This window comes from Rhamphochromis longiceps, linkage group LG3 (assembly GCF_057381845.1).
Source record: "Rhamphochromis longiceps isolate RC_006_pf linkage group LG3, R_longiceps_female_GT1.1, whole genome shotgun sequence".
Lineage (NCBI taxonomy): Eukaryota > Metazoa > Chordata > Actinopteri > Cichliformes > Cichlidae > Rhamphochromis > Rhamphochromis longiceps.
Window position 1 is genome coordinate 38,834,055 of NC_140559.1, and position 27,026 is coordinate 38,861,080.

Genomic DNA, 27,026 nt, shown 5'->3' on the forward strand with positions numbered 1-27,026 from the left:
TGATGGGGTCAGCCAATCAGTATCTTCAGCCCCTTGCTGAGACAGGTTACATATAAGAAGAAAAAAAATCCCATAAAAGAAATGATTAAAAAAAGAAGAAGAACACAATAAAAACTAGCTTTAAAAGTAGTAGACACACATTGTTATAAGTATCTCTGCTATAGTACGTTTTTTTTTTGTCTATGTCGTTTTTAAGTCATTATGTAATAAAGAGAAAAGTTACTGTTTTTTTTTTCTATCATCATTAGCTTCAATATCATCATCATCATCAAGAACATCAGAATCATCAGCATCAACATCCACAATACCGTTTTCAGGATTATTACTATTGGTTTTGTACGCTGCACTGTAAATCTAAATTAAAGGGCTCTATTGGCTGACAATAGAGGGAGAGAGGACTAGTTGCTGTTCGTCACCCCCTCCTTTGCTTTAATAATCTCTTCATGCCTTTTAAAGACTCATGTTTATGGCAGAACAGCCGGTTGTACTTTGCTTTGGGCTGAGGTTGTAAAGAGAAGGGTTTCTATTTTCCACTCAAGTCACTCTATTCCTCTTCCTCCTTCCCTCCCTCTCTCTAACCATCCATATTCCTATGCTCTTTGTGGGGAATGAAAGGAGTTGTTTAGTGACAAATAAGTAACCCATTCATCTTGTCTCTGCATTATTGTCATGCTTCATCTTTCCCTTCCTTTTGCTTCCACCCTCCTCTCATCCCACTCTCGCTCTTTCTTTCTATCGTTTTGTTTTTCTTCAGCAAGACACCTCCATCGTTTGGGAGGGGCTGGGCGGCATCTGGCCGCCCTGCGAGCCCTGGGACAGGGTGCGGGAGCGAGAGCGGGAGCCATCCATGGAGTAGGAGGAGGAGAGGGAGGTGGTACGAGAGCGGGACAGGCGAGTCATGCAAGATGAAGCCACTGTGGAGAAACACAGAGAAACGGTCAGTAAGAGTACAAGTCATGGAAACAGTCAGGTATCAAAAGGTAAGGAAATGTTGCTGACAACACATAGTTGTGGTCATCCACACTCATAATGGACATGATTGACAATTTGTGGCCTTTAATCATTTACTTGAATTGTTATTTTTCCAGCATGGAAAGACTATACAGCATACATCTTTAATAGCGTTAAAAAAACAAGGATTAGGGGGGCAATTTTCAATTTATTTTGAATTTTCTCTAATCTGCACAGGGTCAGATGAGGCCAAGACCTATTAACATCTCACTAGACTACCTCCAAATTCTTCAACTTCCTCTTAGATCAATAGCTGGACAGTTGAAACACGGTTTGGTGTTCCAACAGGATCCCGAACACACATCAAACCTGGTTTTGGAATGTATAAAACTGGCTAACATTAAGCTTCTGGAATGGCCTTCCCAAAGTCCACTCCAGAAGTCAAAGCTTTTAAAGTCAGATGTATGCTGTACAATCACTACACCGTGGAAAAAAGAACAGTTCAAAGAAATCATTAAAAGCCCAAATGACCACAACATTCATGCTCACGATGAGGGTATGTAACTAAACAGAGTATCGAAATAAAAGTATGAAGCAAATAGGAAACAATACTAAAGCCATGTCTCTGTAGAAATAAGGAAGATAACTGCTTGATAAAGTGGACTTACTGTAGCCCATGCCCTGGATGAAATACTTGAAAGCCTCAGTAAGTTTAGCAGGCTGCAAAAAAAACACAGGACATTACATATCAGGCCAAAAACATGTTTAACTCGTTTGCTGCACTGAATAATGGTGCTCACTGAGGACCCCGTGTGGAAGCCCAGGGTATCCGTTTTAGTTTTGACACCTAAAAACATTTGCTAACCTCTGGGGCTAAAAGACAATGAAGCTACCGCGTATGTGTGAAAAACTACAATTCGCCTTGTGGCTACCTGTAGCAGACTCCTAACACGAGTCAATCCCCACAAACCAACAAGACATCAATATATTTACTGCTTTGTTTTAAATGGATCTTGATCTCTGTAGTTAAATCTTCCTTTCATGACAGCTATGTGGGAACAGAAGCCAAAATTTGGCTTGTTCTAAGTTTTTTAATTAGGCACCTGTGAGTGTGACACAATGGAAAAGTATCAAGATGTTCTTTTCACACTGAAGTATTGCCCAGGGTGGATTTAACATCCACACCTATGTCACATGTGTGTTATTATAGAGATCTTAAGGTGTTTTTACCTGAGTCAGCTGAGGCAGACCACCAGCATCAGCCATCTGCAGAAGAACAGAAGATGTAAGTAAAGGTGAAAAAAAACAAAGACAGACAGACGATGCAGACACTGAGGACACACGTATGAAAACCACCTTTAAGAACGAGGTTGTTGTCGGGTCCATTTTGCTGTTGCACTCCACCTGGTGGTTACAGAAAGAAACACAGTCTTTGTTACAACCCATCAGATCCTTTTTTTGCACAGAAACGTACAATCGGTGCAAACAGCCGTTCAGGTAAGTGTCAAATAATAAAAGAAACTTACAGCAGCATCCTCATAGGGAGCATGATCGCCCACCACCAGCATCACAGGACATCTGAGGGTCAAACAGAAACAGGTGCTGATTAGAAGTTTGAAGATTTGAGAGATTAATGTTTAGTAAAAAAAATCAGAGAGTGGGTATTTACTTGAAAGCGCTGTTGCGGTCAAAGATCAGGTCTCTACGACTGCAAGGAGAAAGAAATGGTGTCAGTGGTAGTTTGATGTAAGGTCGATTATTTGTATTTAAGTCATGATGCACGACAGCATGTTATGTTTACCTGTTGTAAGATTTCCACAGGAGCTCCATGTTGGACAGGTTGGGAGCTTTGGAGATGCGCTCTCTGTAAGACTGCACTAGATCTGTGCTTGACGACAGCTCCTCCTAGAAAAACGGTTTAACATTTGATCCTTTTTTCTCAATTTTTTATTTAACTCACAAAAAAAAAATCTGTCATTTAAACACTTATGGATCTAATAATGTACCTGACTGAAAAGGTGGCACAGAATCTGCTCTGTGAGGGAGGACGTCACGGAGCTGAGCTGGAGAGGAAAGAGGGGGGATCATTCAGGCAGTTTATTTATTTTAATCAAGCGCGATGAAATATACGATAAACAATTACATGATCAATAGCACAGAACACACAGACCGTGCGTGAAGTCACGTAATTTCATATCCAGAGCTATTTTTACATTGATGAGTAACTCCCATTAGGACTAACAAGATTAAATGATGTTTCTGTGTACACGGCCACTGCAGCCCTGACGTGGAAGGAAGGAAGAGAGAGAGAAAGAAACCTTTTGAGCAGCCCAGTCTATCCATCCTCGGGCGTTAGTGTCGATGTTGATCAGAACCAGACCTTCCACTGCATCTGGGTTTGTGAGCTGAGGAGAGAAAGCAGAAGTGTTCACTGACAGTGTGACACTATCTCACATACATCTATATTTACGGCTCACGTGGTGAAGGGAAAACAAACCGCACATTAGGGCTGGGCGATATGACACAAAATTCATATCTCGATATTTTTTAGCTGGATGGCGATATGAGATATATATCTTGATATTTTTTTAAAGCCATAAAGTAAGAACAAAAAGAGAGTTCTTAGTCAAAGCTGTGTCCCAGATGTCACACAGGCACTTTTATTAACATAGAGCAGATGTACATGAAATTTACTCAAAAATAAATTATGAGCATTTATTAAATAATAATGCTCCATAAATAAAAGAAAACAATGTTGTTTTTGTGCATAACAAAAAGCTCACAATTGTGCAGTCAAAATGTAAACTAAAAGACACTGAGCACAATAACAAAGACAGATTTCACAGCTGCTCTGTTCCCAACTTGTACTGCGTGACTGACAGCCTGGAGTTTGAAATCCGCTTCGCAACCACGTCTCTTAACAGGTGCCATTTATGGTCCTTATACACAGTAGGGTAATATTACGTTGAAGCACTGTACGTATCACTCCGCGAGGCTCAGCCGTAATGCTCCGACAATCCATCAAGCGGTGCAGCACCGTAGCTTACCAAAGTCGTACTAAAACATTTTTTGACAGATTGCTGAGCGCCACATAAAATCGGTTCGCAGTCATCAAGCACAACCAGAATTCATACATAAGGCGCGCTGTCAACTTTTGAGAAAATGAAAGGATTTTAGTCCGTGCAGCACCTCTGGGCTGCATGGCGTTAGCGTGGTTAGCCCGTTAGCGTGGTTAGCTAGCTAACACGTTGACGCACATGGGGCGATGCGCAGTAACTCATTAACGGAGATTTGCCGTGTCCATCTTGTTGCTTCCTGCAGGTGAAGCGATGGGGGAGGAGGGGGAGTTGTGTTCAGTGAAGGAGAGGCGAGGCGGAGTAACGTTGCGTAGAGACAAAAGTGGATGAAAGAGAGGCAAACTTGCGGCTCCACAGGTATAATTATAACGTAACATAGACTATATCGATATAAAGGATATTGTCACATCTTATATCTCGTATAAAAATATATCGATATTTTTTAAAAACTCGATATATCGCCCAGCTCTACCGCATATCGGATCTTAATGAGTGAAATATTCAGGATGAAGATCTTTGCTGACATTATTTAAATTGCAGAAACCAAAGCCATCAACTCTTTGAAGGCTGGATTCAAAAATCCCACCAAAAGTCAGTTAAAAATTAAAATCAGAGGCATAATGTGGTTCGGTAATATGAATGTGTGCTTCCCATGTGGATGTATGCACTCTCTAATGTGTGTGCATGATCCTGATGAGAAGCAGGATGGTGTCCTCTGGGATCTCGTCCAAGTTCAGGGATTCAGTGATCTCCTGGACCGTAAGTGGCTTTATTTGACTGAATCTGATACTCCCAGAAGTTCTCAGTCGGATTCAGATCACGGGCTAGTCAGTGACATGATTGCTGTTGTTTTCTAGGAACTGCCTACGTACAGTGACTACGAGGCCAGACAATGTCTTACACCAGGATCCACTGCACAAAGATAAGGTTAAGGTCTAAAGATTTCACCCTGGTACCCAACAGGAGTGCTGTTAGTTAACAGGTGGAGGCCTGTGTGACCCTCAAAGGATTTGCTTCCTCAGATCATCACTGACCCACTGCCAGACCTGTCATGAGCCAGTTTAACTAGTCACATCGGTCGAGCTGCAAGCAAACAGTGACGTGGCCACAGCTCTGTACTGGTTATACCACCGCTGAAGACACAAATAGTGTTCTCCTGAGCGATAGGTGTTACAATTCACACAAAACCTCCACATCAGGGTTGGTACAGGAGGAAACGTCGAAACTGGAAGCAGTTTTCGATCACTACATTAGCTAGGGCAAGAACAACAGGGTATAATAAACCAGGCAGTTTCAGGCAGCATGATGTCCAGACTCTTTTATATCTGTCACACATGCTCAGTAAGAAGCTCCTCACCGGTGGCAGCTCTGCCAGATCTGCTGTTTTCTGGAGAACGGCACAGAACTCTACAGTGGCCCTGAGAAGCCAAACGGACTGCAACTTAAGAAAACACCAGCAATAAGAAGAATGCTGCAAAAACACAACGGAAATAGGAAAAACTAAAACAGAAATAAAACAGATTTCCAAAAGCACAAGGGAAGTGTTTCTGGGCAGACAATAACCTGACGGACCAGTTGCAGGAACCAAAATATGCTAAGAATTGTGCTGGAGACACTTAAAAGAAGTGGAGTATCTATCGGTTTTGTGAGGAAAGAAAAGATGAGAGGTAAGTAGAGCTGGGCGATATGAGATTTTTTCATATCACGATATGTTTTTTTCATTTCAGGCGATAACGATATCTATCACGATATAAGCCAAATAACTATATTTGTAAGATTTAAATGTGCCGTTGCTCACAAGTAAAATGTGAAATAATCAGCAGCTTGTTTTTATTTAAATATTTATTTCCCATAATAAGTTCAACAGGGTAGATGTACTTAAGGAACATGAGACTTTTTCAGATAAATAAAGGCAAATATTGCAAACTACACAAAAGGCAGCCGCTAAAGCGTTTAAGTTTCAAAATAGAACAAACAAAACAGACTAAATTGTCAATTCCACTTAGAAACAAAATATTAATTCTAAAAATAAATCTTAGTTTGTTTTACAGAAGAACAGACAAAACTGACTAACTTTTGTCAATATCAAATAAACTGAGAACTAAAAGGAAATTCTCAATCTCTCCTTGTTGTATAGCTTAGCTTTTCAAACACTTTTAACAGTTACTTTAGTCTGACAAAAGCCGAATGACGAATTAGCGCTTCCAGTCAGAGACTGAGGCTACGTCCACATGTACACGGGTATTTTTGAAAACGGAGATTTTCCGTTTTCGTTTTAAAAAATCATCCCATCCACACATAAAGGCAGAAATGAAGGAAAACGCTGCTATGAACATGCCAAAGCAGCAGGTGGCACTAGATTCCTAACCGTGCAGAAATGTTGGCCAATCAGAAGTCTAGAAGCCTCGGTGGGAAAAAGTAAACAAAGCTGGGGCATAGAAGCAGAACAGAGTCGTATGTGTGGAGGGACAGTAACTGTGTGTATATGTAAGCATTTAAACACTGCAGAGAGTAGAATTAACAGTAACAGTATTGTAGAAATTCATTTCACCGAAACAATAACGTGGCGCACAGTGTGACGCATGCACCAGTTTATTGTATTTCCAGACTTGCTTTCGGCACATTTACAGTGCACGCTACTCTGTTTTTGTCAGACTTGAAATAGCCAAAATACCTTCACACTACGGACCTTCTTTGGCTCTTCCGTTCGACAATCTCTCCGGCATTGGAACCATCATCTGTTTTCTCTTCGGTCACGCTCGGTTGATTTTTCTAGTCGGCACACTCATTTCCTCCATTACGCGCTGGCTCCATTACCCGCTGGCTGCTTCCCAAACAAACACACGTGCGGCTTGGCACTTGTGCTGTACGTAACAAGTCACGCGACGTGACGCTGCGGCTGTGATTGGTTCGGCTCTGCGCTGCTTAATTTGGATTGGCTGACCTTTTTTTTTTTTTTTTTTTTTAAGAGGACAAGAGCGGCGAGGTCTATCGCGATAGCTTAATTTCTCTATCGAGTAAAAGTTATATCGCGATACATATCGTTATCGTTCTATCGCCCAGCTCTAGAGGTAAGTGTGTTAGCCTAACTATTAGCCTAAAAATCCGTCATCAGTATTATATGAATCATGATAAAACACATCTACCATGTTTTGGGTTCCTGCAACTGGTCCGTCGGGTTATTGTCTCCCCAGAAACACTTCCATTGTGCTTTTGGAAATCTGTTTTTCCTATTTCCATTGTGTTTTGTGTGCTTTTGCAGCATTTTTCTTATTGCTGGTGTTTTCTTAAGTTGCAGTCTGGTTGGCCTCTCAGGGCCACCGTAGAACTCTCTATAAGAAAGTCGAGTGACCTCTTCTGTCACGGACCCGGCTCTGGGGACTCGGGGTCCGTGGGCAGTGGGGACTGTGACTGTTATTGTTATTATTATTATTATTATTATTATTTGGTGTGTTGTCTGCACTGCCCCTATGCACATCTGTATGTAGGCAGGTATGTGTGTGTTTTGCCTTTCTGCTGTGGCCAAGTTACAGGCACCTTCAGCCCTGGGGGCGTGGTCTAACTTGAGGGCTGGCCACACCCGAAGTCCTGGCCGCACACCTGCTCCTCATCTGGGCTCGTCGGGGGAGCTATTTAGATGAGCGATGGAGCTTCCACCGACGCGGGATTATTGCGTTTGACTACACGTCAGTCTTCAAACAAGTCAAGTGTGAGTGTATGCCTGCTGGGATAAGTGTTAACGGCTGCCTCTATTGTTTTCCCCTCAGGAGGAGTGTGGGACGAGAAGGAGCAGTAAGCACGGGGAGTGCAGGGACACTGGGGCAGAGAGCACTACACGGGGACTTTTGGGAAGAAGACACTCCACGGGAGTCTGGGAAACTGGGGATTTATTGTTGTTTACTTCACCACCTTGTAAATAAACACTGTTGCACTGAAGAGTCCGGCGTTTGGGTCCTATTTCCCCATCTCCCCACGGTCTGCCAGCCAGACCGTGACAGAATAATCCCGCCATTATGGGCCCAGCGGACTCAAGGACCGTCTCACAGGAGGAATTGCTCGCCCAGCTCTGGAAATACTGTCGGAGCATTATCCAGGCGGCGGATCCACATCAGAGACACATGCAGGTCGTATTTTTTGATGCCTTCCTGTCTTCAACCACCTGTTCCATGAGCTTTCTGGACATTGCAAAACTAATTCAAATTGTAACTGTGTTGAGGGCTAGCTCTAGCTTTGAACTGTTTGGTTTAGGCTGTCCGGGCAAGGAGGATGCGGCTGCCTCCCTGGCAGCCCTCGCTGCCTGGTTTTTTCTTAATAGGCGGAAGGTTTTCCCACCGCCGCTTGCTGCTCACCTATTGGACCCTCCACTGCAAGGAGGACGGTGCCCTACTCCATCTCCTCTCACTTCTTCAATGGCCTCTGTGCCAGCAGACCAAAGACCGGCAGTGCTGGTCACCACAGTGAGTAGACCGGACCCTGTCATTTTAACGAATCCAGTCACAGATGAACAGGGGACAGGTTCCTTTGCCCCGCCAACACGAAAGAGACGGCGCCGGCGTCATCCTCGTCAAACCGTAGCTCACCTCACTCCTGTGGTTTGGGAAGAACCAGCTGACTCTGGACTGACCGCACGAGGAGCCGCGGACCCAGTGCTAGAACATGAGCCTGCCACTACAGACAATCGGGAGGCTGAGATTCTCCCCAGGGCTTCCCCAGAGGCTGAACCGGAGGCCTCAGTTGCCTCTGGCCCCCTGGAAATTGCTGAGCCAGCGGTAACATTGTTTTCCTCTCCACCCTTCATGTTGGACATATCACCCTCACTTCAATTAGCTGCCCAGCTAGTCGGTCAGTCATCATCTGTTCCACCTTCCACATCCACTGCTCTGCCACCGCATCCACCGCCTGCTGCTGCCATGTCGCCGTCGTCACCGCCGGGTGACCGGCTCAGCGTGCGGGGGGATCCCGCGCTGCAGCCGGAGGAGCTCAGCGAGCCGGAGGAGCTCAGCGAGCCAGCTGGGGGGCCAGCGCCGCTGCTGGAGGAGCTCAACGAGCTGGAGCTCGGCGAGCGGGAGCCGCAGGAGGAGCTCGCGCTGCCCGAGCAGGAGCTCAGCGAGCGGGAGCCGCGGGTGGAGCTCGCGCTGCCCGAGCAGGAGCTCAGCAAGCCGGAGGAGCCCAGCGAGCTAATGCCGGAGGAGCCCAGCGAGCTAATGCCGGAGGAGCCCTGTGAGCCGGAGCAGCTCAGCGAGCCACCCACTGAGAAGCCCGCACCGCTGCTGGCGGACCTCAACGAGCCGGAGGGACCGGCGTTGCCAGCAGAGGAGCTCAGCGAGCCTGGTGAGCCCGCGCTGCCACCGGAGGAGCTCGGAGGTCCGGAGGGATCCGCTGAGCCAGAGCTGGAGGTCGGCGTGCCGGAGGGGCCGCCACGTCCTGCAGCCCGGCCGCCACGTCCTGCAGCCCGGCCGGTACATCGGGAATCGTGGGTTGTGCTGAGGCGGGAGCAGCAACGCCGCCGCCACCGGACCCGTGGCCGCCCGCCGGAACTGCAACGCCGTCGCCACCGGATCCGTGGCAGGCCGCCTGAAGCGTTCTGCTCCCGCCCGAACGGTTTTCCCACCACTGCCTGACCCATAGCGGGTTTTGCCTGCTTGCGGTCCACTGGGTCGGCCGCAAGAACTGTTGCTGCCACCATGGCAGTGGTTGGACTTTTGAACTGGGGTTTTCCGGCCCTCCGTCCTGTTTCCCCCCCGTCGCCCGCCCTGAGATGTTTGGGTTGTGGTTTTTGTTGTGTTTTGGGTCGTCGGGAGCCGACCCTTAGAGGGGGGGTACTGTCACGGACCCGGCTCTGGGGACTCGGGGTCCGTGGGCAGTGGGGACTGTGACTGTTATTGTTATTATTATTATTATTATTATTATTATTATTATTATTATTTGGTGTGTTGTCTGCACTGCCCCTATGCACATCTGTATGTAGGCAGGTATGTGTGTGTTTTGCCTTTCTGCTGTGGCCAAGTTACAGGCACCTTCAGCCCTGGGGGCGTGGTCTAACTTGAGGGCTGGCCACACCCGAAGTCCTGGCCGCACACCTGCTCCTCATCTGGGCTCGTCGGGGGAGCTATTTAGATGAGCGATGGAGCTTCCACCGACGCGGGATTATTGCGTTTGACTACACGTCAGTCTTCAAACAAGTCAAGTGTGAGTGTATGCCTGCTGGGATAAGTGTTAACGGCTGCCTCTATTGTTTTCCCCTCAGGAGGAGTGTGGGACGAGAAGGAGCAGTAAGCACGGGGAGTGCAGGGACACTGGGGCAGAGAGCACTACACGGGGACTTTTGGGAAGAAGACACTCCACGGGAGTCTGGGAAACTGGGGATTTATTGTTGTTTACTTCACCACCTTGTAAATAAACACTGTTGCACTGAAGAGTCCGGCGTTTGGGTCCTATTTCCCCATCTCCCCACGGTCTGCCAGCCAGACCGTGACATCTTCTCTGCACTTAATGTTCGTTAATAAAAAGCCCTTTGAAGTTGAAGTTTTAACATCAATTAAAAACCATTTCAATTATTTGGGAACTCTTTATTCGACATCAGGAAGTGACCCAGAAGAAAACTAATTTTGTGGACGCATTTTGTCTGGAGATGATGTTGATTTTCACATTTAAACCAAAGCTAATGAGCATTCAGCTTTTTCTTATTTTAAGAGGTTTGCACATAAATATCCACAAGCATCACAGTTTAACATTTATTTTACAAAGTGTTCCTGCTGAACTCTTCTCTCTTACAGTCAGCCCCACGCAAAACTGTAAACAAGAACTGACACCATCCTGTGTTAATGCAAAATAAGACCTCTGTCGAGTGCTAAAGCAGGATCTGAAATGACTCATCAGGACAGCTCTACAAAAGAAAAAGATGCTTACCGCGAACCTGGCCAGGATGTATGCTCCTGCTCCCACACCCACTCCGATTACAGTACGGAAGCTGACAGAACGATAAAGGTTATTAACACCTACAGCATACACATGTGCACACAGTGTTAATTGTTGCTGAACACTCTGGTTATTTATATATCTACAGCATTGTGCAAAATTCTTGAACCACCCTTTTCTTTATATTTTGACAAGAAAATGGAAATAGTTGCAAAGATATGAGGCAAAACAGTTTCAACAAGGTCACCACAGCAGGTAGCGCTGTGTGTCTCAAGGCCACTTAGCTCTGTTACACAAATCCAAAAAAATTGCTTGCGGTCACATCACAATAAATACGGTTAACTCACTTGAAAAACTGCAGGACAGCTGGGATCATCTCTGATATGGTCTCCATGGAGGGATACTGGTAACTACAACAGCACACACAAATGAGCTTAATGCAATTAAGCGGCTTAATATGAAAACAAATATGTGAAGAATGTTATGTTACCCAGGAAATACTCATTCTTATCTAAGATCTCCTCAACCTATTCATGGTAGCTGGGCAGCGCTGATCCATTAGATAAATTTCATAAGTAAATACGACGGCTAACACCTCTATCCACAAGGATTTAAGACCACAAAGAGAATGAGCTTCAATTTCGAGAAGCAGCGGCAGAAGCGAAGGGTCAGAGCTGAGAATCTGTCACAATACATGAAACAAAATCCTGCTGAGCCACTAAAATAATCTCACAAGGAAAGGGAGTGATAGAGAAGTACTCGTGGGGGAAGGAATAAGAAGTACGGGGAGAGAAAAGAAGGGATTTTGTTTAAACCTCTGACAAGAGCGCATTAGAGAACAGACATGGTGCAGGGGGAGATGTGAGAGAGGAGAATGGTAAGGATTTTTAGAAGAGATTAGGTTCAGGCCTGTACGGAAGATTGTTTCCATTTCTCAGAAGTTTACTTTAAAAAAAAAATTGCAAGGTTACTGCAGGACACCTTATCAAACACGATGACTGTCTCACCCTGCAGGGTAGGCGGCGGCCCCCTCCTCTTGTCCTGGGGCGTCGATGTGAATCAGGGTGAAATTCTTGACAATCTCCTGCATCTCTTCGAATTTGAACAGAGGCGAGAAGCAGCTCTTACCTGCCAGGTAACAAAAACAGAGTAAACAAAGATAATGAGGAAAAAACGCAATCGGTAACAAGCAAGAGACTGTTTGACTTGGAGAGAGAGCTACTCACTGTCCAGACCCACATCGTGGAAGGTGAGGATGGCGGGCCTACGGGTGGTTCGCGTGCCGTGGAGGGTCACGTGCAGGACGCCATGCGGAGTCTCAACACTGTGCTCCTAGAGAAAGCAACACGAACAAACACAGACTTAACAACGTCAACCTGATGGTAACATCTGGCATGGAAAACAAAAATAATAACCTTTTCGGTGCATGAACTTTCTTTTATTTTTGGCTGTTTGCCACAGCCGATCGTCTGCCTCCCTCTCGCCCTGTCCCTAGCATCCTCCCCTGTCTCACCAACCCTGCACCAACTCATCTTCAACAAGTTCTTTCTCTTTTTCTTCATATTCAACAACCTTTGTCAAAGACATCCACCACTGCTACACTGCACATGTCCAAACCATGTCTTGCCTCTTATTTTGTCTCCAAAAACTGAGTATTCCTCTCTAGCTCTTTGCAAATTCTGTATGAATGTGGACCTTGTATACACTCAAGTTAATAAATTGCAAGTTCTATATCCATTCCTCCACTTCAGGTCATCCAATTTTTCTAGACTGCGATACTTGAGACAGGCTGACAGATAAGAGTGTCACAGGGGGATGTTTCTATCCCCCTATTCTATCTATGGCTACGTCCACACTAATGCGTTTTCGTACAAAAACATCGTTTTCTCTCCGTTTTGGCCTCCCGTCCACACTGAGACGGCAGAATGTGATGATTTTGTGGATAATTAAAGTCAGTCATATATCCACAAACACAACAAGCTGAAAGTCAGTGATGCTGCTCGGTTTGCAGTCCTGAATATCACGGCACAAGCAGGATCCACTGCACTGTTAATGTTAGCTATGTTATATTGCTGCCTCTGTTCGGTGGTGTCGAGCCAAACGGACTTTAACGTGTGTTTGAACGAGCTGACGGTTCACTCGTTAAGCTGAAAGAAAGATGCTTTAATCACAGCAGTCACACATGTGTCCACTGTACCATCTGGGAACTCTTCTTGTTTAGCACTCGTAATAACACAAACACTAAATCCTCCTGTTTGTAGCAGTGTATACACCTGAGACTGTCACCTGTCTGTCTGTCCTGCACTCTCTCTCTTTTTCTTTCTCTCTGATTGTGGAATAAAAGTATGAACATGTGTTTATAAGTCACACTTGTGTTTGAATCCTGCAGCTTATCACACATTTGATTTCCATGTGTGACAACTGCAAGTGTCCAGAGTGAGGACAGACTGAGGGACCCACTGCTGCACATCATCTGTGAGGCTTTGCACCCCTGATGATCCACCAGGACAAACTCAACAGTGTGTGAGGAAGAGGAGGAGGAAGAGCCAGCAGCAGCTGACAGATGGAGAGAATAGACAGACTGTTCCCTGTTTGTGAAGGACTGCTAGGAAAGTTTAACATAACTAATTGTCTGTCCTGAGTCAGTCTTATTAGGTAATGTTCAAATAATTGTATCATCCCAGTGTTTTCAGTGTGGGAGAAAGTACTCAGGGCCTTCAAGTTACACACTATGAAAGGCAGCAACAAGTTTAATGTTCAGAAACCTAAAGTCTGTATCAGCAGCAGAATGGAGCTAAAAATAAATGTTTGTTTCAGTTCTATGAAGCTTTGAGTATTTTGGATCAGTAGCACTGCTGTGTTTGTTGCATCATATTGCTGTAATTGTTTATATGCTTTATATATTCTGAGCTAAGTTGATCTATAGTGTTACATCATATTCTATAAGGATGTTATGTGTTTGTATACTTTCTGCCCAGTTTGACCCATTTAGCAGAAGTCAGCCTGTTTAAGGCTCTAATATCTATTCTGTATGATTTAAAGCAGTTATGACATGGTCTGATTTTCTCACCCAATAAAGGAATATTCAATATATCAGTCTACTCTTCATTTTATCAGAAACAGTTATCACAGCTCGTACATTTTCTTTTTATAAATATATGTAAGCAATGAGCCAAATTTAGTAATGCCAACATATTAAATGAACAATATTTGTCTCTTATTTATAATACATCTATATATGCACTGTCACAGATACTTGTCTTTGAGTGAAGATTTAAGGTGATAGGACATATAAATAAATGCAACTTGAATCTTTACTGAGGCTCAGTATTTGACACAGAGTTCATGTTCACTGCTGTAATAACTAATAATGATTAATATAATATTGGCCATATTATATTTACATTACCACATGAACAACATTAGCTAATTGTTATTTACTAGCTAATCTTGAAATGACTGTTCAGTACAGAAATGAAGCCCAACTATCATGTTTTACAGTCCTGTGGTCTCAGCCTCAGATACTTTTTAAATCACACAAAGCTCACGTAGAAACAAATGAACAAAATATATTCTACTTCATTTCTGTCAAACAAAGCTGCATGAAACGTTTCCAGCTGTTAGTATCATGGTTGCTAGACAACCTGGGCAGCGCGACGGAGGCTAGACCGTCCCATTTCACAAGCCTCGCACTTCTGGCGTTAGCGGTCTTTGAGTACGCGGCCCTTGAGGACTGTTGAGGCTGCGTACTTTAAGGCTGCAGACCCTGAATTGGGATACAGCCAATATCTCTTGTGTTTCTTTTTGTATTCATAAGTTTGTGAGATCAGCCACACCTGTGGCTCCTCAGCTCCTCCCCCTGCAGGGTCTGTTTACTGCAGCTCACCACTCATTCCCCTCTCCTGTGTTTGGATCTGATTTCTCCTGTGCTTTCACTCAACAGCTTGTTTTCAGTCCATTCACATGGATGCCAGCTTTCAGTCTTTCTGCAGCCTCACTCTGGTTTACCAGCAGACTCCACAGCCTTGTGCTTCATTTCTATCGACCCATCTCGATTACTGGAGTATTCTTCTAAAATCATTGCCAACCTGAGCTTGTGTTGCCTTTTTTCTATTTCTGTCCAGAAAGTTGGTTTGACCCTAACATGCTAATGTTAAAACGACTGTTTTTCTTCAACCCTGCCTTTAAGTTTTAAAGAGCATCATAAAGACTGGAGCTTGAGTCCTTGACAGCCTTTGGTCTTTAATTAGCAAATTATATACAAAGTGGATACAGATGTGTTTTCACATTTTCAACCATCACTGTACTAAGGTTTAATGTAGCAGAAATAAATCCATAAAAAAAGAAAAGGGAACAAATAGCCCTGAGTTTTGGGACACTGTGATCTGTGATGATTCACAAGATGCAGCTCATAGATTTATTCATGACTTTCTGTCCATGGGAATTCAATGCAATTTCATTTCAACTACCATCCTCTGACAACCTAAGCATACTACCTGATTCAGCAGCTTGTAGAACCATCTTTAGCAGCAATAACTCAATCACTTTTTTTGTGTGCGACTTTATCAGTCTGTCGCATCATTGTGGACACATTTTAGCTCAATTTTCTTCACAGCATTGCTTCACTTTATTGAGGTCTGCAGGCATTCATTTATGCACAGCTCTCTGAAGGTCACAGCATTTCAATCAGTCTGGACTCTAACTGGGCCACTTGATTGTAGACTTGCTGGTGTGTTTGGCGTCCCTGTTAAGGCCAAGCTTTAGGTGTCAGACAGACAGCCTCACATGTGACTCTAGAATACTTTGGTCTACAGAGGGGTTCACGGTCAACTCCGTGACTGCAAGGTGCCCAACTGCTGTGGCTGCAAAACAAGCCCAAACCGTCACCCCTCCACCACCTGTCAGTTGGTATGAGCTGTTCGTGCTGTTATGCTTTGTTTGGTTTTCTCCAGCCGTGGTCTCTCCACTTTGGTGTCATCTGTCTAAGTCTTGCGGTTTGTTCAGATGCAACTTTGCAAACTTAAACCATGCTGGCATGTTCTTTGTAGAGACAAGGAGCTTTCTCCTGGCAGTCCGTCCAAGCTAGCCAAGCTTGTTCAGTCTTTTTCTAATTGTGCTGTCATGAACTTTAACATTTAATATCCTAACATTTAGAGTCTGAGATGTAGCTCTTGTATTTTTTAGGGTAGCTCTGAGTGTTGCACATACAGAAACTGGGGGGAATTTGCTCCAATGTCCACTCCTAGAAAGACAGTGGCATTGTGTGTTAACACACGTATGAATGCTCCAGAGCAGCAAATCCCCAAACCTTCTGCTCACGCTTGCTGATGATGAGTTAATCAAGTGCACCTCGTAATTCCTATGGAAGCAGTAAGAGTGCACTTAATTTTTTTACATAATTGCAGAGAGTGCAGTGAAAATGTTCTTGTTACATGACTGTACGATGCAAAGTTAGTTCTCAACTGCTCAAAAAAATGGGCTGATTTTCAAACGTCAGTGGGACACAACAGGATGGGCACCATATTCATGGGAAAGGGGCACAATGAAGAAATAAAACACTCACAGAAACCTGTCTTGTTGCAAAAATCTGTAAAATACAGCTAAATCCATTATTAATAGTTTCCAAACCCTACTAACAACTCTTCTGTGCAGCGATTTTCATTCCGCTTCTATATTTTTCCTATCGACTACTGACTGGAAAAGAAGCCTCTGCAGAGTTACTAAATATACTTGAATAAAGTTGAATAAAATAACTGTGTATTTCATTTATAACTCAATAATAGTAATAATGCAATGCTTATTCAAACACATTAGCATGCATTTCACAGACAGTCTCACCTGTCCTTGGTCCAGGAGTATCCTAGCAGCCAGTTCAGCATCCTGTTAGAAAAAGAGCGACAGTCTCATTAGCAAAATGTGCACAAAGATTTCTTTTTACATTTGGAAGTAAGTGATGTCCTGCCTGTTTGGGTACTACGGGGACAAGATTTATTTAAAAGTAAATCAAGCTAAAAACTAAGAAGGACTCATTACCCACCAGCTGAACAAATCAGAATAAATTCTCACTTTGCTTCTTAAAAAAATCTTAATTAGGACTCCTTAAATTTATCTTTTTAGTGTGCATTACTGAAAATTGAGTCCAAAGGAGTGACATCTCAGCCTGCTGTTCTTTCATTTCTTTGTTCTTTCATGTCTAGAGAGGCTTTGCTTCCTAATTGACACCCACAAAGGCAGGATGGATAGCATTACGCGGCTGATACCCCAGCAGAGAGCCCCTTCAGAGGAGCAGGTGGTTGTGACATGCCTGGGTTTCAAACGGGTGGCTCACTTGCAGCTTTGGATCCGTTTACCCCCACTAATGAATTACTAGCATCACAAGCTCTTAGAAAATTAACAGTGTGGGAAGTTGAAGTGGAGATGGGCGTGGGCACAGATGGAAGTCATCGCTGAGGAGAAAAGAGGAAGTCCTAGAGGGTTGGTGACTGAAGAGAGGCTGCTGGCTCGATTAATTCAATTCAGTTTTATTTAGATAGCATCAAATAACAACAACAGTCAACTCAAGGCACTCTATATTGTAAGGTAAAGACCTAAAATAATAAAGAGAAAAACCCAATGATCAGGACAATCCTCTCTGTAACACTTGGTGTCGGTGGGAAGGAAAAGCTCCCTTTTAACAGGAATAAAGGTCTGGCAGAACCAGGCTCAGGGAGCGGGGTTATTATACTTTACAAAATGAAACTAAATACTAATACTAGATTTGAAAAAAACACTTTATAGTTAACTGAAATAAATGACTTGAAATAAATAAAACAAACCGAAATAACTGAACTTTGATAATAAAATAAGTCAAATAGGTAGAAATGTCATTAGTTTTAGTACCTGTTAGTTTAGTAAAAACGAGAGACATGTTTATTGTGACTGGTGTCTAAAAGGATATTGTGAGTGATCTTACTTTCAAAACTGATTTTTCTTAAATCTTAAAACTAAACATTTTCATACATTTAAAACTAAACTGAAATTAGAAAATCCACTCTAGAAACTAACTGAAAGTAAACTGAATTAAAAACAAAGTTAAAATGATATAAAAATACAAATGAATTGGAAAATACGAAACTATAATAATTATATCCATCTGCCGCAACTGTTTGGGGGTGAGGGGAGGAAAACAGGACAAAGACATGATGTGGAAGAGAGCCGGAGAAAATTTTAATCTAATGATTACATGCAGAGAGGTGTATAAACACACAGAGAGTGAAGAATTGCATCATGGGAAGTCCCCAGCAGCATAAGTAAGGGAGGATTCAGGGTCACCTGATCCAGCCACAGCTATATGCTTTAGCAAAAAGGAGAGTTTTAAGCCTAATCTTAAAAGTAGAAACAGTGTCTGTCTCCTGAATCTAAATTGTGATCTGGTTCCACAGAAGAGAGACCTGAGATCTGAAGGCTCTCCCTCCCATTCTCCTTTTAAATTCTCTAGGAACAACAAGTAGGCCTGCAGTCTGAGAGCAAAGTGCTCTAATGGGGTGATACGGTACTATGAGGTCGTTAGGATGAGATGGGGCCTGATTATTGAAAACCTTGACTGTCGATCAATTACTGTGGAGGTTGTGACCTGGGTGGAGTAGATACCAGTGAGTGATACATAATGGTCAACAAATTGAACCATTATGTGACCTTTTCCACAAAAAAGTTGATCCACATCTCACACCCTTACCCTGTAGGGTAAGGGTGTGAGAACTGTTTTATTTTTTATTGTTTTATGTAAAGCACTTTGGTATGCCCAAGGCTTTTAAATGTGCTCTATAAATAAAGATTGTTGTTGTTGTTGTTGTTGTAGGGTGAAAAACACATTATTACAGGCTGTTACAGGTTGCTGCTTTTTATTTCCAGTTTAGTTTATATGTTCCATATCTTTAGAGCTTCTGTCTGCATCACCCCTCTTTATTCTGTCATTTTTGCTCAGAGGTCTCTGAGTTACATGGACAATACATTTTTTTGCTGCTGAAATCCAAAAGGAAAGAGGAAACTCAAATTAGACCAATCACAAGCACAAATGAACACCATGATGCAGATCATCAAGCTGAGAAGCACTCCAGTTCTCATATGTCATATATTTAGAGTTATAAAGAATAAGCAATAAGCCCACAGGCAGACTACGGCAGTAAAAGCTACTTGTTATCAAGATGTTTTGAAGTTGTTGCCCTGTGAAAGTCAAATACTCTATGCACAAACAGACTGCTATATTAAAATGATCAAAGTCATGATGGTGTAGTTCTCTTTGCATTGGTTAAAGACCCATTCCGTCTGTCTGGCAGCCCAGCTTTAGTAAGTATGAAGGCTGTACTGCCAGACTTTATGATTATCATTAATTAATCTGGCTTCAGTCGCGGATGCTGTGGGTCTTGCCTAAGAGTTAAATCATCTCAGCGGGAAGAGAAAACATAAGTTGAGGGCGAGCACTTCATTTAACTTTGTGACTGGTAGGACGCTGTGGGTGCATGAAGAACCGACAGGGCCAAGTGTGTCCGGTAGTCCACAGCAGAACCACGTCAACAACAGCTACTGTTTCATAAGTGCGGTCACACTCTCTGGGCTGATTTTGTCCTCTTTTACAAATTTTGATTTAATTCTTTGACCTCATTTATTTTCCCACTGAGGTCAAAAACTTGTATGTAGAAGACACAGGAGCTTTTTGTACTATCCTCCTGTAAACCCTGACTTCTCGATTGTTTCTAACTGTTCCCCACGAGCTCCTTGTGTGTATATAAAGAGTTTAGCACTGTTGCCTCACAGCAGGAAGGTCCTGGGTCTGAATACTGTGTGAAGTCATGTCCTCTTTGTGCTTGCCTGGGTTCTCTCCCGGGTTAATCCAGCTTCCTTCCACACTCCCACGATTAATCGGTGAGACTGATTTGTCATCTTTTAGCCCTGTGACAGCCTGGCAACCTCTCCAGGGTATGCCCCGCCTCTCTCCCTATGACGGCTGGTCATAGGTCACCATGTGTGGTGTATATAAAGTCCCGGATCTTGCTTGTCCATTACTGGTTTGTCTGTTCACTTCTAATTCTCTGTGAATTTCTTGTGTTTTTGGTCATGTTCTGATAAAACTGCTGTTTACCATTTTACCTGAAGCATATATCAAGATAGAAGAAGTATTAATTAATTATTAAAAACAATTAAAAATCAGGAAATTAGTTACTAAAAGAGATCAATGCTAGTCACAGCTTGGAAAATAGATTAAAAAAATCACTGGATCGAGTTAGAAACTGCAGAGTCCCTCACATTAATGGCTAGTTTAGAGTTAATTACCAGTTATCTTAACATGCACGTCTTTGGACCATGTGAGGAAGCCACACTGTGGAGTGCCCACATTGTCAACTAGAGAACGTGTAAACTCGACTGAGAAAGGCCAAAGCTGGGGTTCACACCAGGAGAACCACTGCAGAAAAATCTCTGTTGTTTTTGTTTCACTACTGTGTTTTGCTCTTTGTCCACAAGGGGGCTCTGCTCTGCAGCGCTGCATCTGCACGGCAACATCAGCCCAGCAGAGCAGAGGATCTGCTCCCGATCCTTCGGGGCTTTGACGTCAACCTGGCAGATATGAGCCAGTGCTGCAGCTGTGCGCACACACACACACACATCTATATAAGTACACACTGACGCACAAAGTCATGCACAAATGTGCTTGGAACACATGTTGTCACATGTAGGCTTTGTTCAGACTCAAAAACACTTTCATTCATGCACACATGCACAGCAAGGACACATAGTGACACACTTGCACATACACCAGCCCTCTTTTTCTTTCTCTTGGTTTGCTTGTGCTTTCATGTCATGCTCACTGTGTGTGTGTGTGTGTGTGTGTGTGTGTGTGTGTGTGCGGATGTTCTTTATTGATCAGATTACATTAAATCATAGTATATTGGAGATTTAGTCTTGTATAACATGCATGTATCTGTAAGAGCTCCATCTCAGACCTTGGTGGTGTCAGCCTGACCCGTGAGTAAAGGCTTATCCTCCGTGATGGCGATCTCCTGCATTTCTGTTGTCATGGTGTTGCCTCCTGCACGGAGAAAAAAAGGCACAATGAGTACTTCTTATTTTTAAAGTCAATCCTCCAGAAATACTGGATACTGTTATAGGGGCATGGAGCACACATAAAAGGGCCGATGCAGGCATTTATGCACACGCACAACAAGTGATTAAATACTGTATGTCGCTGTTGCCCTCTGCGACTCTGTTTGCGCTGTGGGACTGAAAGTTAATTAGTAATTAGTCCCAGTAGAGCAGAAATGGATTGTGGGACAGAGGGAGAAGGAGCTAAAAGACAAAAGGACAGATGGATAAGTCGAGGTACACTTAAAAAAAACACAAGTGTTCAGGATATTTTGTAAATATTCTTTATTCATTTGTTTATTAGTACAGAAAACAACAAAAACAATAAGATATATCAGCCAAGTTTTGGTTTTTTTACCAGTGTTAATGCGTACCACTGATGATATATATTATATCCATTATATCAAAATTATATTATTATATTAAAACACTTTGTTGTGTTGATATTTGTATAAAGTAACAATAAAATGAGAAAGTGCATCAACATTTCTTCCTAAGCACTTTACATAAGTTAATGCACCATTGTGCGATTGTGAGAAACGACAGCCAACAAACCAGCGGCTGATAACAATGTTGTCAAAGGGGAAAATGAAACTTGGTCAAGCGTGTCGCTTAATTTCAGGCACCTTCACACCTTTACAGCGACAGTGTTTGTTACTGCACGTTACTGTAGCTCCACCGCAGCAACTAGGAGCTAAAAGCTGCTCCCGCGGGCATCGCAAAGGTGGAAGGAGAAGCTAAGCTTATTTAATTTCCCCGCATTGATCTTTGCACTGGTCTGGGAATTCAATCAGAGGCCCTCCCAGTCACGACTCCAGACATCCCACTGCCACAGGATTTTTAAGGTGCTACTTTCATGGTTAAAGAAATGGCAAAATAACGGTTCACCTGCACGATTCATTCATTCAGATGTTAGTATGTCACCTGAGATTGATCTGGAGCAACTGAAGGGCTTTTGCATTTATTCTCATACACTTTAGTTATCTGCAAGACCTGTTAATAGACTGCATTTTGCAGCAGCACATACATAGGGACCTTTGACATGCAAATAACATCAAACGACGCTCAGATCGGTGCAGTGGGAGAAATTCCACACATTGACTTGCCGCTTGCAGCCATGTTCTATTTTACTTCCTTACATTATTGTGAGAATCTGACTTTTTAATCACAGCTTGCCCTGATTTATGGCACAAAACCAGCAGCAGCTGGAATACACACTGAAGGTCTGCAGCCTTGAACTGTTTGGGGTTTTCTTCCTCACTGGGACAAAGTAAACTGACAAACTGTCGCTCAGAAACCAAGTTAAGACATTTGATGTTGGATCATGTGGAGATGACAGCTGCACATACACACAGCGGGACATTTTTCAGAGTGGACAGCAGGTCTGTCAGCAAGAACTGCTTTGTATTACTACCATCCATGCTGTCATCTTACACTATTTTCTGTTATTTTGGAAAATTACCCACACTGAGAATCTCAAGTGCCACAGAGCAGCGATTTTTTTGTGGTTTGGCTTGCAGCATTTACCGAGGCTGAAAGGAAGTGAGCGCGCTCAGGTTGTTATTGTGCCTATCTGAAAGCATTGTGCTCAATCTGACATTTAAACGTGGAATAGGGGACCTTGTGACATCACTTTTTGTGCGAGCGAGCGTGCCCGTGCGCAATTCATACTCCCATAAACCGATGACTGTATTCTGTCTGCAGATTATTAAAGGAAGCGGGTGGGTGGGGGTGGGGGAGATTGCAAGTTCATGTGTGTGTCCTTGTGTGCGTGTTCGCTCGCATGTGTGCACTCATCAGAAAATGAACTGCTGGCCCCGAGGGAGCTGTGTGTCTCTCTCTGCGTCGCGCACGGAAATGATTAGTCACCAAAGAGCCCCAACACACACACACACACACACACACACACACACACACACACAAACCCTCAGTTCCTCCATTGTTGACCATCCATCTCTCCTCCACTCCCTTTACATTCATCTGTGTATTAGTTTATTGCATTTATCAGCATCTTATTTTTTATCACCCCTGCCACTGTGCCTGTGTCTCTCTCTGCCTTTCCTTCACTCAGTATCAGTTTCGCACTGACAGCCACTCAGTGGAGGCATCCACTCATTTATTTTATGATTTTATTGCATCACTTCAGCCTCTGGAAGCACTCAGATTTGTCCTCCTCAGCATTTGTGTTTCGGAGAAAGCAGCATCTGTTTACCAGCCTCCTGGATGCTGGACTGGGATATAATAGTTTTGGCTGAAGAGGAAAAGGAAAAAAAAATGAACAAAAAATGTTAATCATCTAATGGCGAGAAAATCCTGCAGACAGATTAGAGTCAACTGATCTGTGAGCCAACAGATATCAGTCTACAAAATTGTATACAAATCCATTTTGGTGCCGTAACTACCTACAGTGTTGTTGTCGTTATCAATTATTCACTGAACGGAGGCTGTCTGTGGTTTGGGCAGGCACACATGTCTGCTTCGCCTCGTTGCTCCATATACCGTCCTGCCATGTGTGTCCTCGTGCTATATGTGACACTATACAGGCAGCTTGTATTTGGCACTCAATCAGTCTGTAGATAAAAAAACCAAGCCATTCTTCACTGCTCCTGAAATGCAATTCTGTAAAATCATACAATGCACAATGTCTTACATACTTCCTATGCTTAGCAGACAACTGCATAAACAGCTCATAAAAGCTGGAGTCTTTTAATATTTGGTCATTTTGGCACCAAACTAGCCCACAATTACCTAAATAAATAAATTTGCTTTTTCTCAACTAATTCATTAAATCGTCATTTATTGACTGAAAAATCATTAACAACTAAGACAGATGCCCAGAATTTTATGGCTCCAGCTTCCTAATTATCTGCTGCTTTCCTTTTATTAACATGGAAATTTTGTCTGACAAGATAAGTGTCAGTTAATGAAGAACACAAATGGCTGATTAATCAATAAGAACATAATTTATCACAGAAGAATCGATCAATTTACAATTAAGGCAGTACTGAAGCAAACATACAATTCAGCAGGCAGATTATTAAGACAGAGCAATTAAAACATTTAAAGACAAGAACACCAACAGACTGCAGTGAGTGGATTAATCAGCCACATATGTTGAGTGAATTACACTTTGAGACAAAGAAAGTGGGTTAGTTTTAATTAGAGCTCAACTGATACTGGGATAATTTCCCGGTAAGTACTGGAGTTTGATCAATACAGAATTTTAAGACCAATATCGGTGCCGATAATTGTTCATTTGAAAATCTGAAAGGTCTTTATTTTGAATTTATCAGCTGTTAAAAATACAGATTCCAATTGATCGGGAAATAATAACACTGGCATTAATCAGTAAGGTCGATTATTCTTGTTATCAATATATAGGAAAATATCTTTAATATACACATTCAGTATGTGAGGAGTAATTTTAGAAAGAAAATAACGGGATCGTTGATCATTAAGTTTCTAGCAACGTATTTAAAAACAAGAAAACAGTGAGACACTGCTGGCTCTGCTCGACCAGAAGTTCAGGATGCTGCAGATAGTTCCAAAAGTATTGTAAAAAATACAGACAATAAGGGAGAAAAAGACAACCAACACACAGGTGATGTTCACATTTTTAAAAAGAATGTATTTTTGCGTGAATCGTGAAAATGATTAGGTCTTCATAGATCGATGTGAACACACTTTAGTCAACTTTAATGCAGGTCCAGGAATTTTTATGAACATCAGAAGAATGCTAATTTTGCTGCTATCTTACAAAAGCAAAAAATAATAGAGAAGTAGTAAAGACTAAGCTCCCCAACCCACCCCCATCTCTTAGATGTCCAGCGGGTATATCAAGCCTGTTTCTGGACTGTGGCTTTGCCAAAGACTTAGACTGCTTCACTGGGGATTTAATGCCTTTAGCATCTGGCACAATAACACATGCACTGATGCAAATACAGGATGTGAGCACTTGGACTAGATGCTACTTCATCTGGGGTATTTTCACTTCACTGCTATCAAATCCACACTGACTGAAATGACAGAGGAAATGGTGTTTGTGAGTCTTAAGCGTACTATGGTATTTATAAAAGAGGCACCATGAGGCTATTTTGAGAGGCTTATAAACAGAACTGGAATATTCTATGTAGAAACAACCTGATCCCAAATGCAACTACAGGATAGGACTCAAGTTAGTGAAGTGTGTTACCTAAAAAAGGGCAGAGTTAGGAATTTAAAATGACAATATAAACACATACACACAAGCCCAAAGTCTCTGTTTTGTAATTTTGTACATTATGACCTTAGCCTTAATCCTGTCCTGCTTGATATGTAGATTACTGTGCCACAGCTTGTCCCATGTTATTATCATTGGTCTGACATGTCCGGATATGCCTGCAAAGTATATTTGTTTTTGTGAGTCTTTAATTGTGTTAATAGGTCTCTTGTATTTTTAAGGGAAAGTATTGAGTTTCTCCATAAAAGAGATGACTAGCAGCTATGCAGAGTAGTTATTTTCCATGACACAAAGACAGATACCATATTTAGCACAAAGATGACTTCTGTATGCAACGATTGCTTTACTTTTATTGCCCTCCTGGATCAATAATCATTTAGTGAATCAAGCTGCTTTAGCTGTTTTGTTAAACCAATAATCCATAACTGAAAAATAGGAATGACGTTAAAGCCTTGATGTACGTCAAGAATGTAAAACTTATAATATCGACAGTAGAGTCGGGTTTGTTAACCACCACGTTCATATGATTTTCACTGGCCCAAAAAGCTTTTCATGAAATGCACAATTGTTGGAAAAAGTGTGTCTGCATGACAGCAAATACATTTCTCAGTGCATCAAAAAAAATAAAATTCTGATTATAATCATAGCTTTTTATTTTGCCTGAAATGAACCTGGCCCAGTTCTCAAAAACTGTATAAGACCAAGTCATTTTTCCCACTGATAGTTCTGCTGACTGATTGATTAGAGCCCTATATTATACTATAGGGCATTATCGGATTAGACCGATACAACACTTGGTACTTTTAAATTCCATATTCCGATATAGATACTGATATATTTTTTTCCAGACTTGGCTGAAGGGTGTTTCCGAAATTTCTTTTTTACCTTTTATATTTGCCTTTGTTATAAATCTTGATATTGATCGATCAGAAAATGGCTAATATCAACTGATACTGGCATGATAAATCAGACGAGCTCTAACACAGAGTTCCCAGCACTAAAACACTCGATTAATGATCTGCACACACACAGAAAATGACCCCATGTAATTCTGTGATTTACAGCAGCGTCATGCAAAGACATGGCAAAGAATATTGCTGTCTATTAATACAAGTCTGAAATGTTGATTAGCTAAAAAATGTGTCTCAGATTTCTTTATATGTGGAAGCCTTTGGCTCTTTTTTCTTTTGCTCTCCACTGCTCACTGCATTGGGCTGATAATTAATTCTCTGTTGGCTTGTCATTTCTGGAAATGTCTTTCATATTTCATGCAGTCGTTTTTCCATTGTTGATGCAAATATGTAGATTAGTACAGCTGTAAAAGAGTCATCAAGCTCAATGTCAAACGTTAATCAGTTGAATAATGAATCAAATAAGCACAGAACACATTTAGGACATCAGTGTGGTGACAGGTCTTCCATGCTTGCTATGACAAAAGAGTAAATTCAAAAGCTGGTAAGTACTGTTTTTTGTTTTGCTTTGGGTTTTTTATTTTTTTTTATTTTTGGGGAAGATTCCCAAACCAATGGCTGTTCACTTAGTTGGAGGTCTTTGTAATCAAAGACTGAGTTTTTTTCTTCTTCACTGGAGCAAAATCTCATCTTAACACTTTGGAGTGCAAGCTGTCATTTTATAAATATGCAAAGGCCTGACTGTTCACGCAGCAACAACAGCTACCACAGCATATAACAGAGACACTCTGATTACAACACACTTAGAGAGCCCTTCATTCTCCATTAAGCACG

At 42.5% G+C, this 27,026-nt stretch overlaps 2 protein-coding genes across 2 annotated transcripts in view; one reads left to right on the forward strand and one right to left on the reverse strand.

Moving 5' to 3' along the window:
- Positions 1-258: 258 nt before the first annotated feature.
- Positions 259-27,026, reverse strand: part of ndrg2 (NDRG family member 2) — a 48,063-nt gene continuing 21,295 nt past the window's right edge. Inside the window, exons 2-16 of the mRNA XM_085396914.1 lie at positions 20,924-21,009; positions 16,785-16,826; positions 12,173-12,278; positions 11,954-12,074; positions 11,294-11,356; positions 10,938-10,998; positions 3,270-3,356; positions 2,958-3,014; positions 2,753-2,856; positions 2,621-2,659; positions 2,478-2,529; positions 2,308-2,355; positions 2,182-2,217; positions 1,620-1,671; positions 259-914 (exon numbers count right to left, since the gene is read on the reverse strand). Coding sequence (XP_085253040.1) covers positions 751-914; positions 1,620-1,671; positions 2,182-2,217; positions 2,308-2,355; positions 2,478-2,529; positions 2,621-2,659; positions 2,753-2,856; positions 2,958-3,014; positions 3,270-3,356; positions 10,938-10,998; positions 11,294-11,356; positions 11,954-12,074; positions 12,173-12,278; positions 16,785-16,826; positions 20,924-20,998 — 1,107 coding nt within the window. The 5' untranslated portion in view covers positions 20,999-21,009 and the 3' untranslated portion in view covers positions 259-750. The remainder of the gene's footprint in view (positions 915-1,619; positions 1,672-2,181; positions 2,218-2,307; positions 2,356-2,477; positions 2,530-2,620; positions 2,660-2,752; positions 2,857-2,957; positions 3,015-3,269; positions 3,357-10,937; positions 10,999-11,293; positions 11,357-11,953; positions 12,075-12,172; positions 12,279-16,784; positions 16,827-20,923; positions 21,010-27,026) is intronic.
- On the forward strand, positions 8,042-9,735 carry LOC146674548 (uncharacterized). Its single transcript, XM_085385141.1, has one exon. It carries the CDS (start codon positions 8,042-8,044, stop codon positions 9,647-9,649), a length of 1,608 nt encoding a protein of 535 aa, XP_085241267.1. The 3' UTR covers positions 9,650-9,735.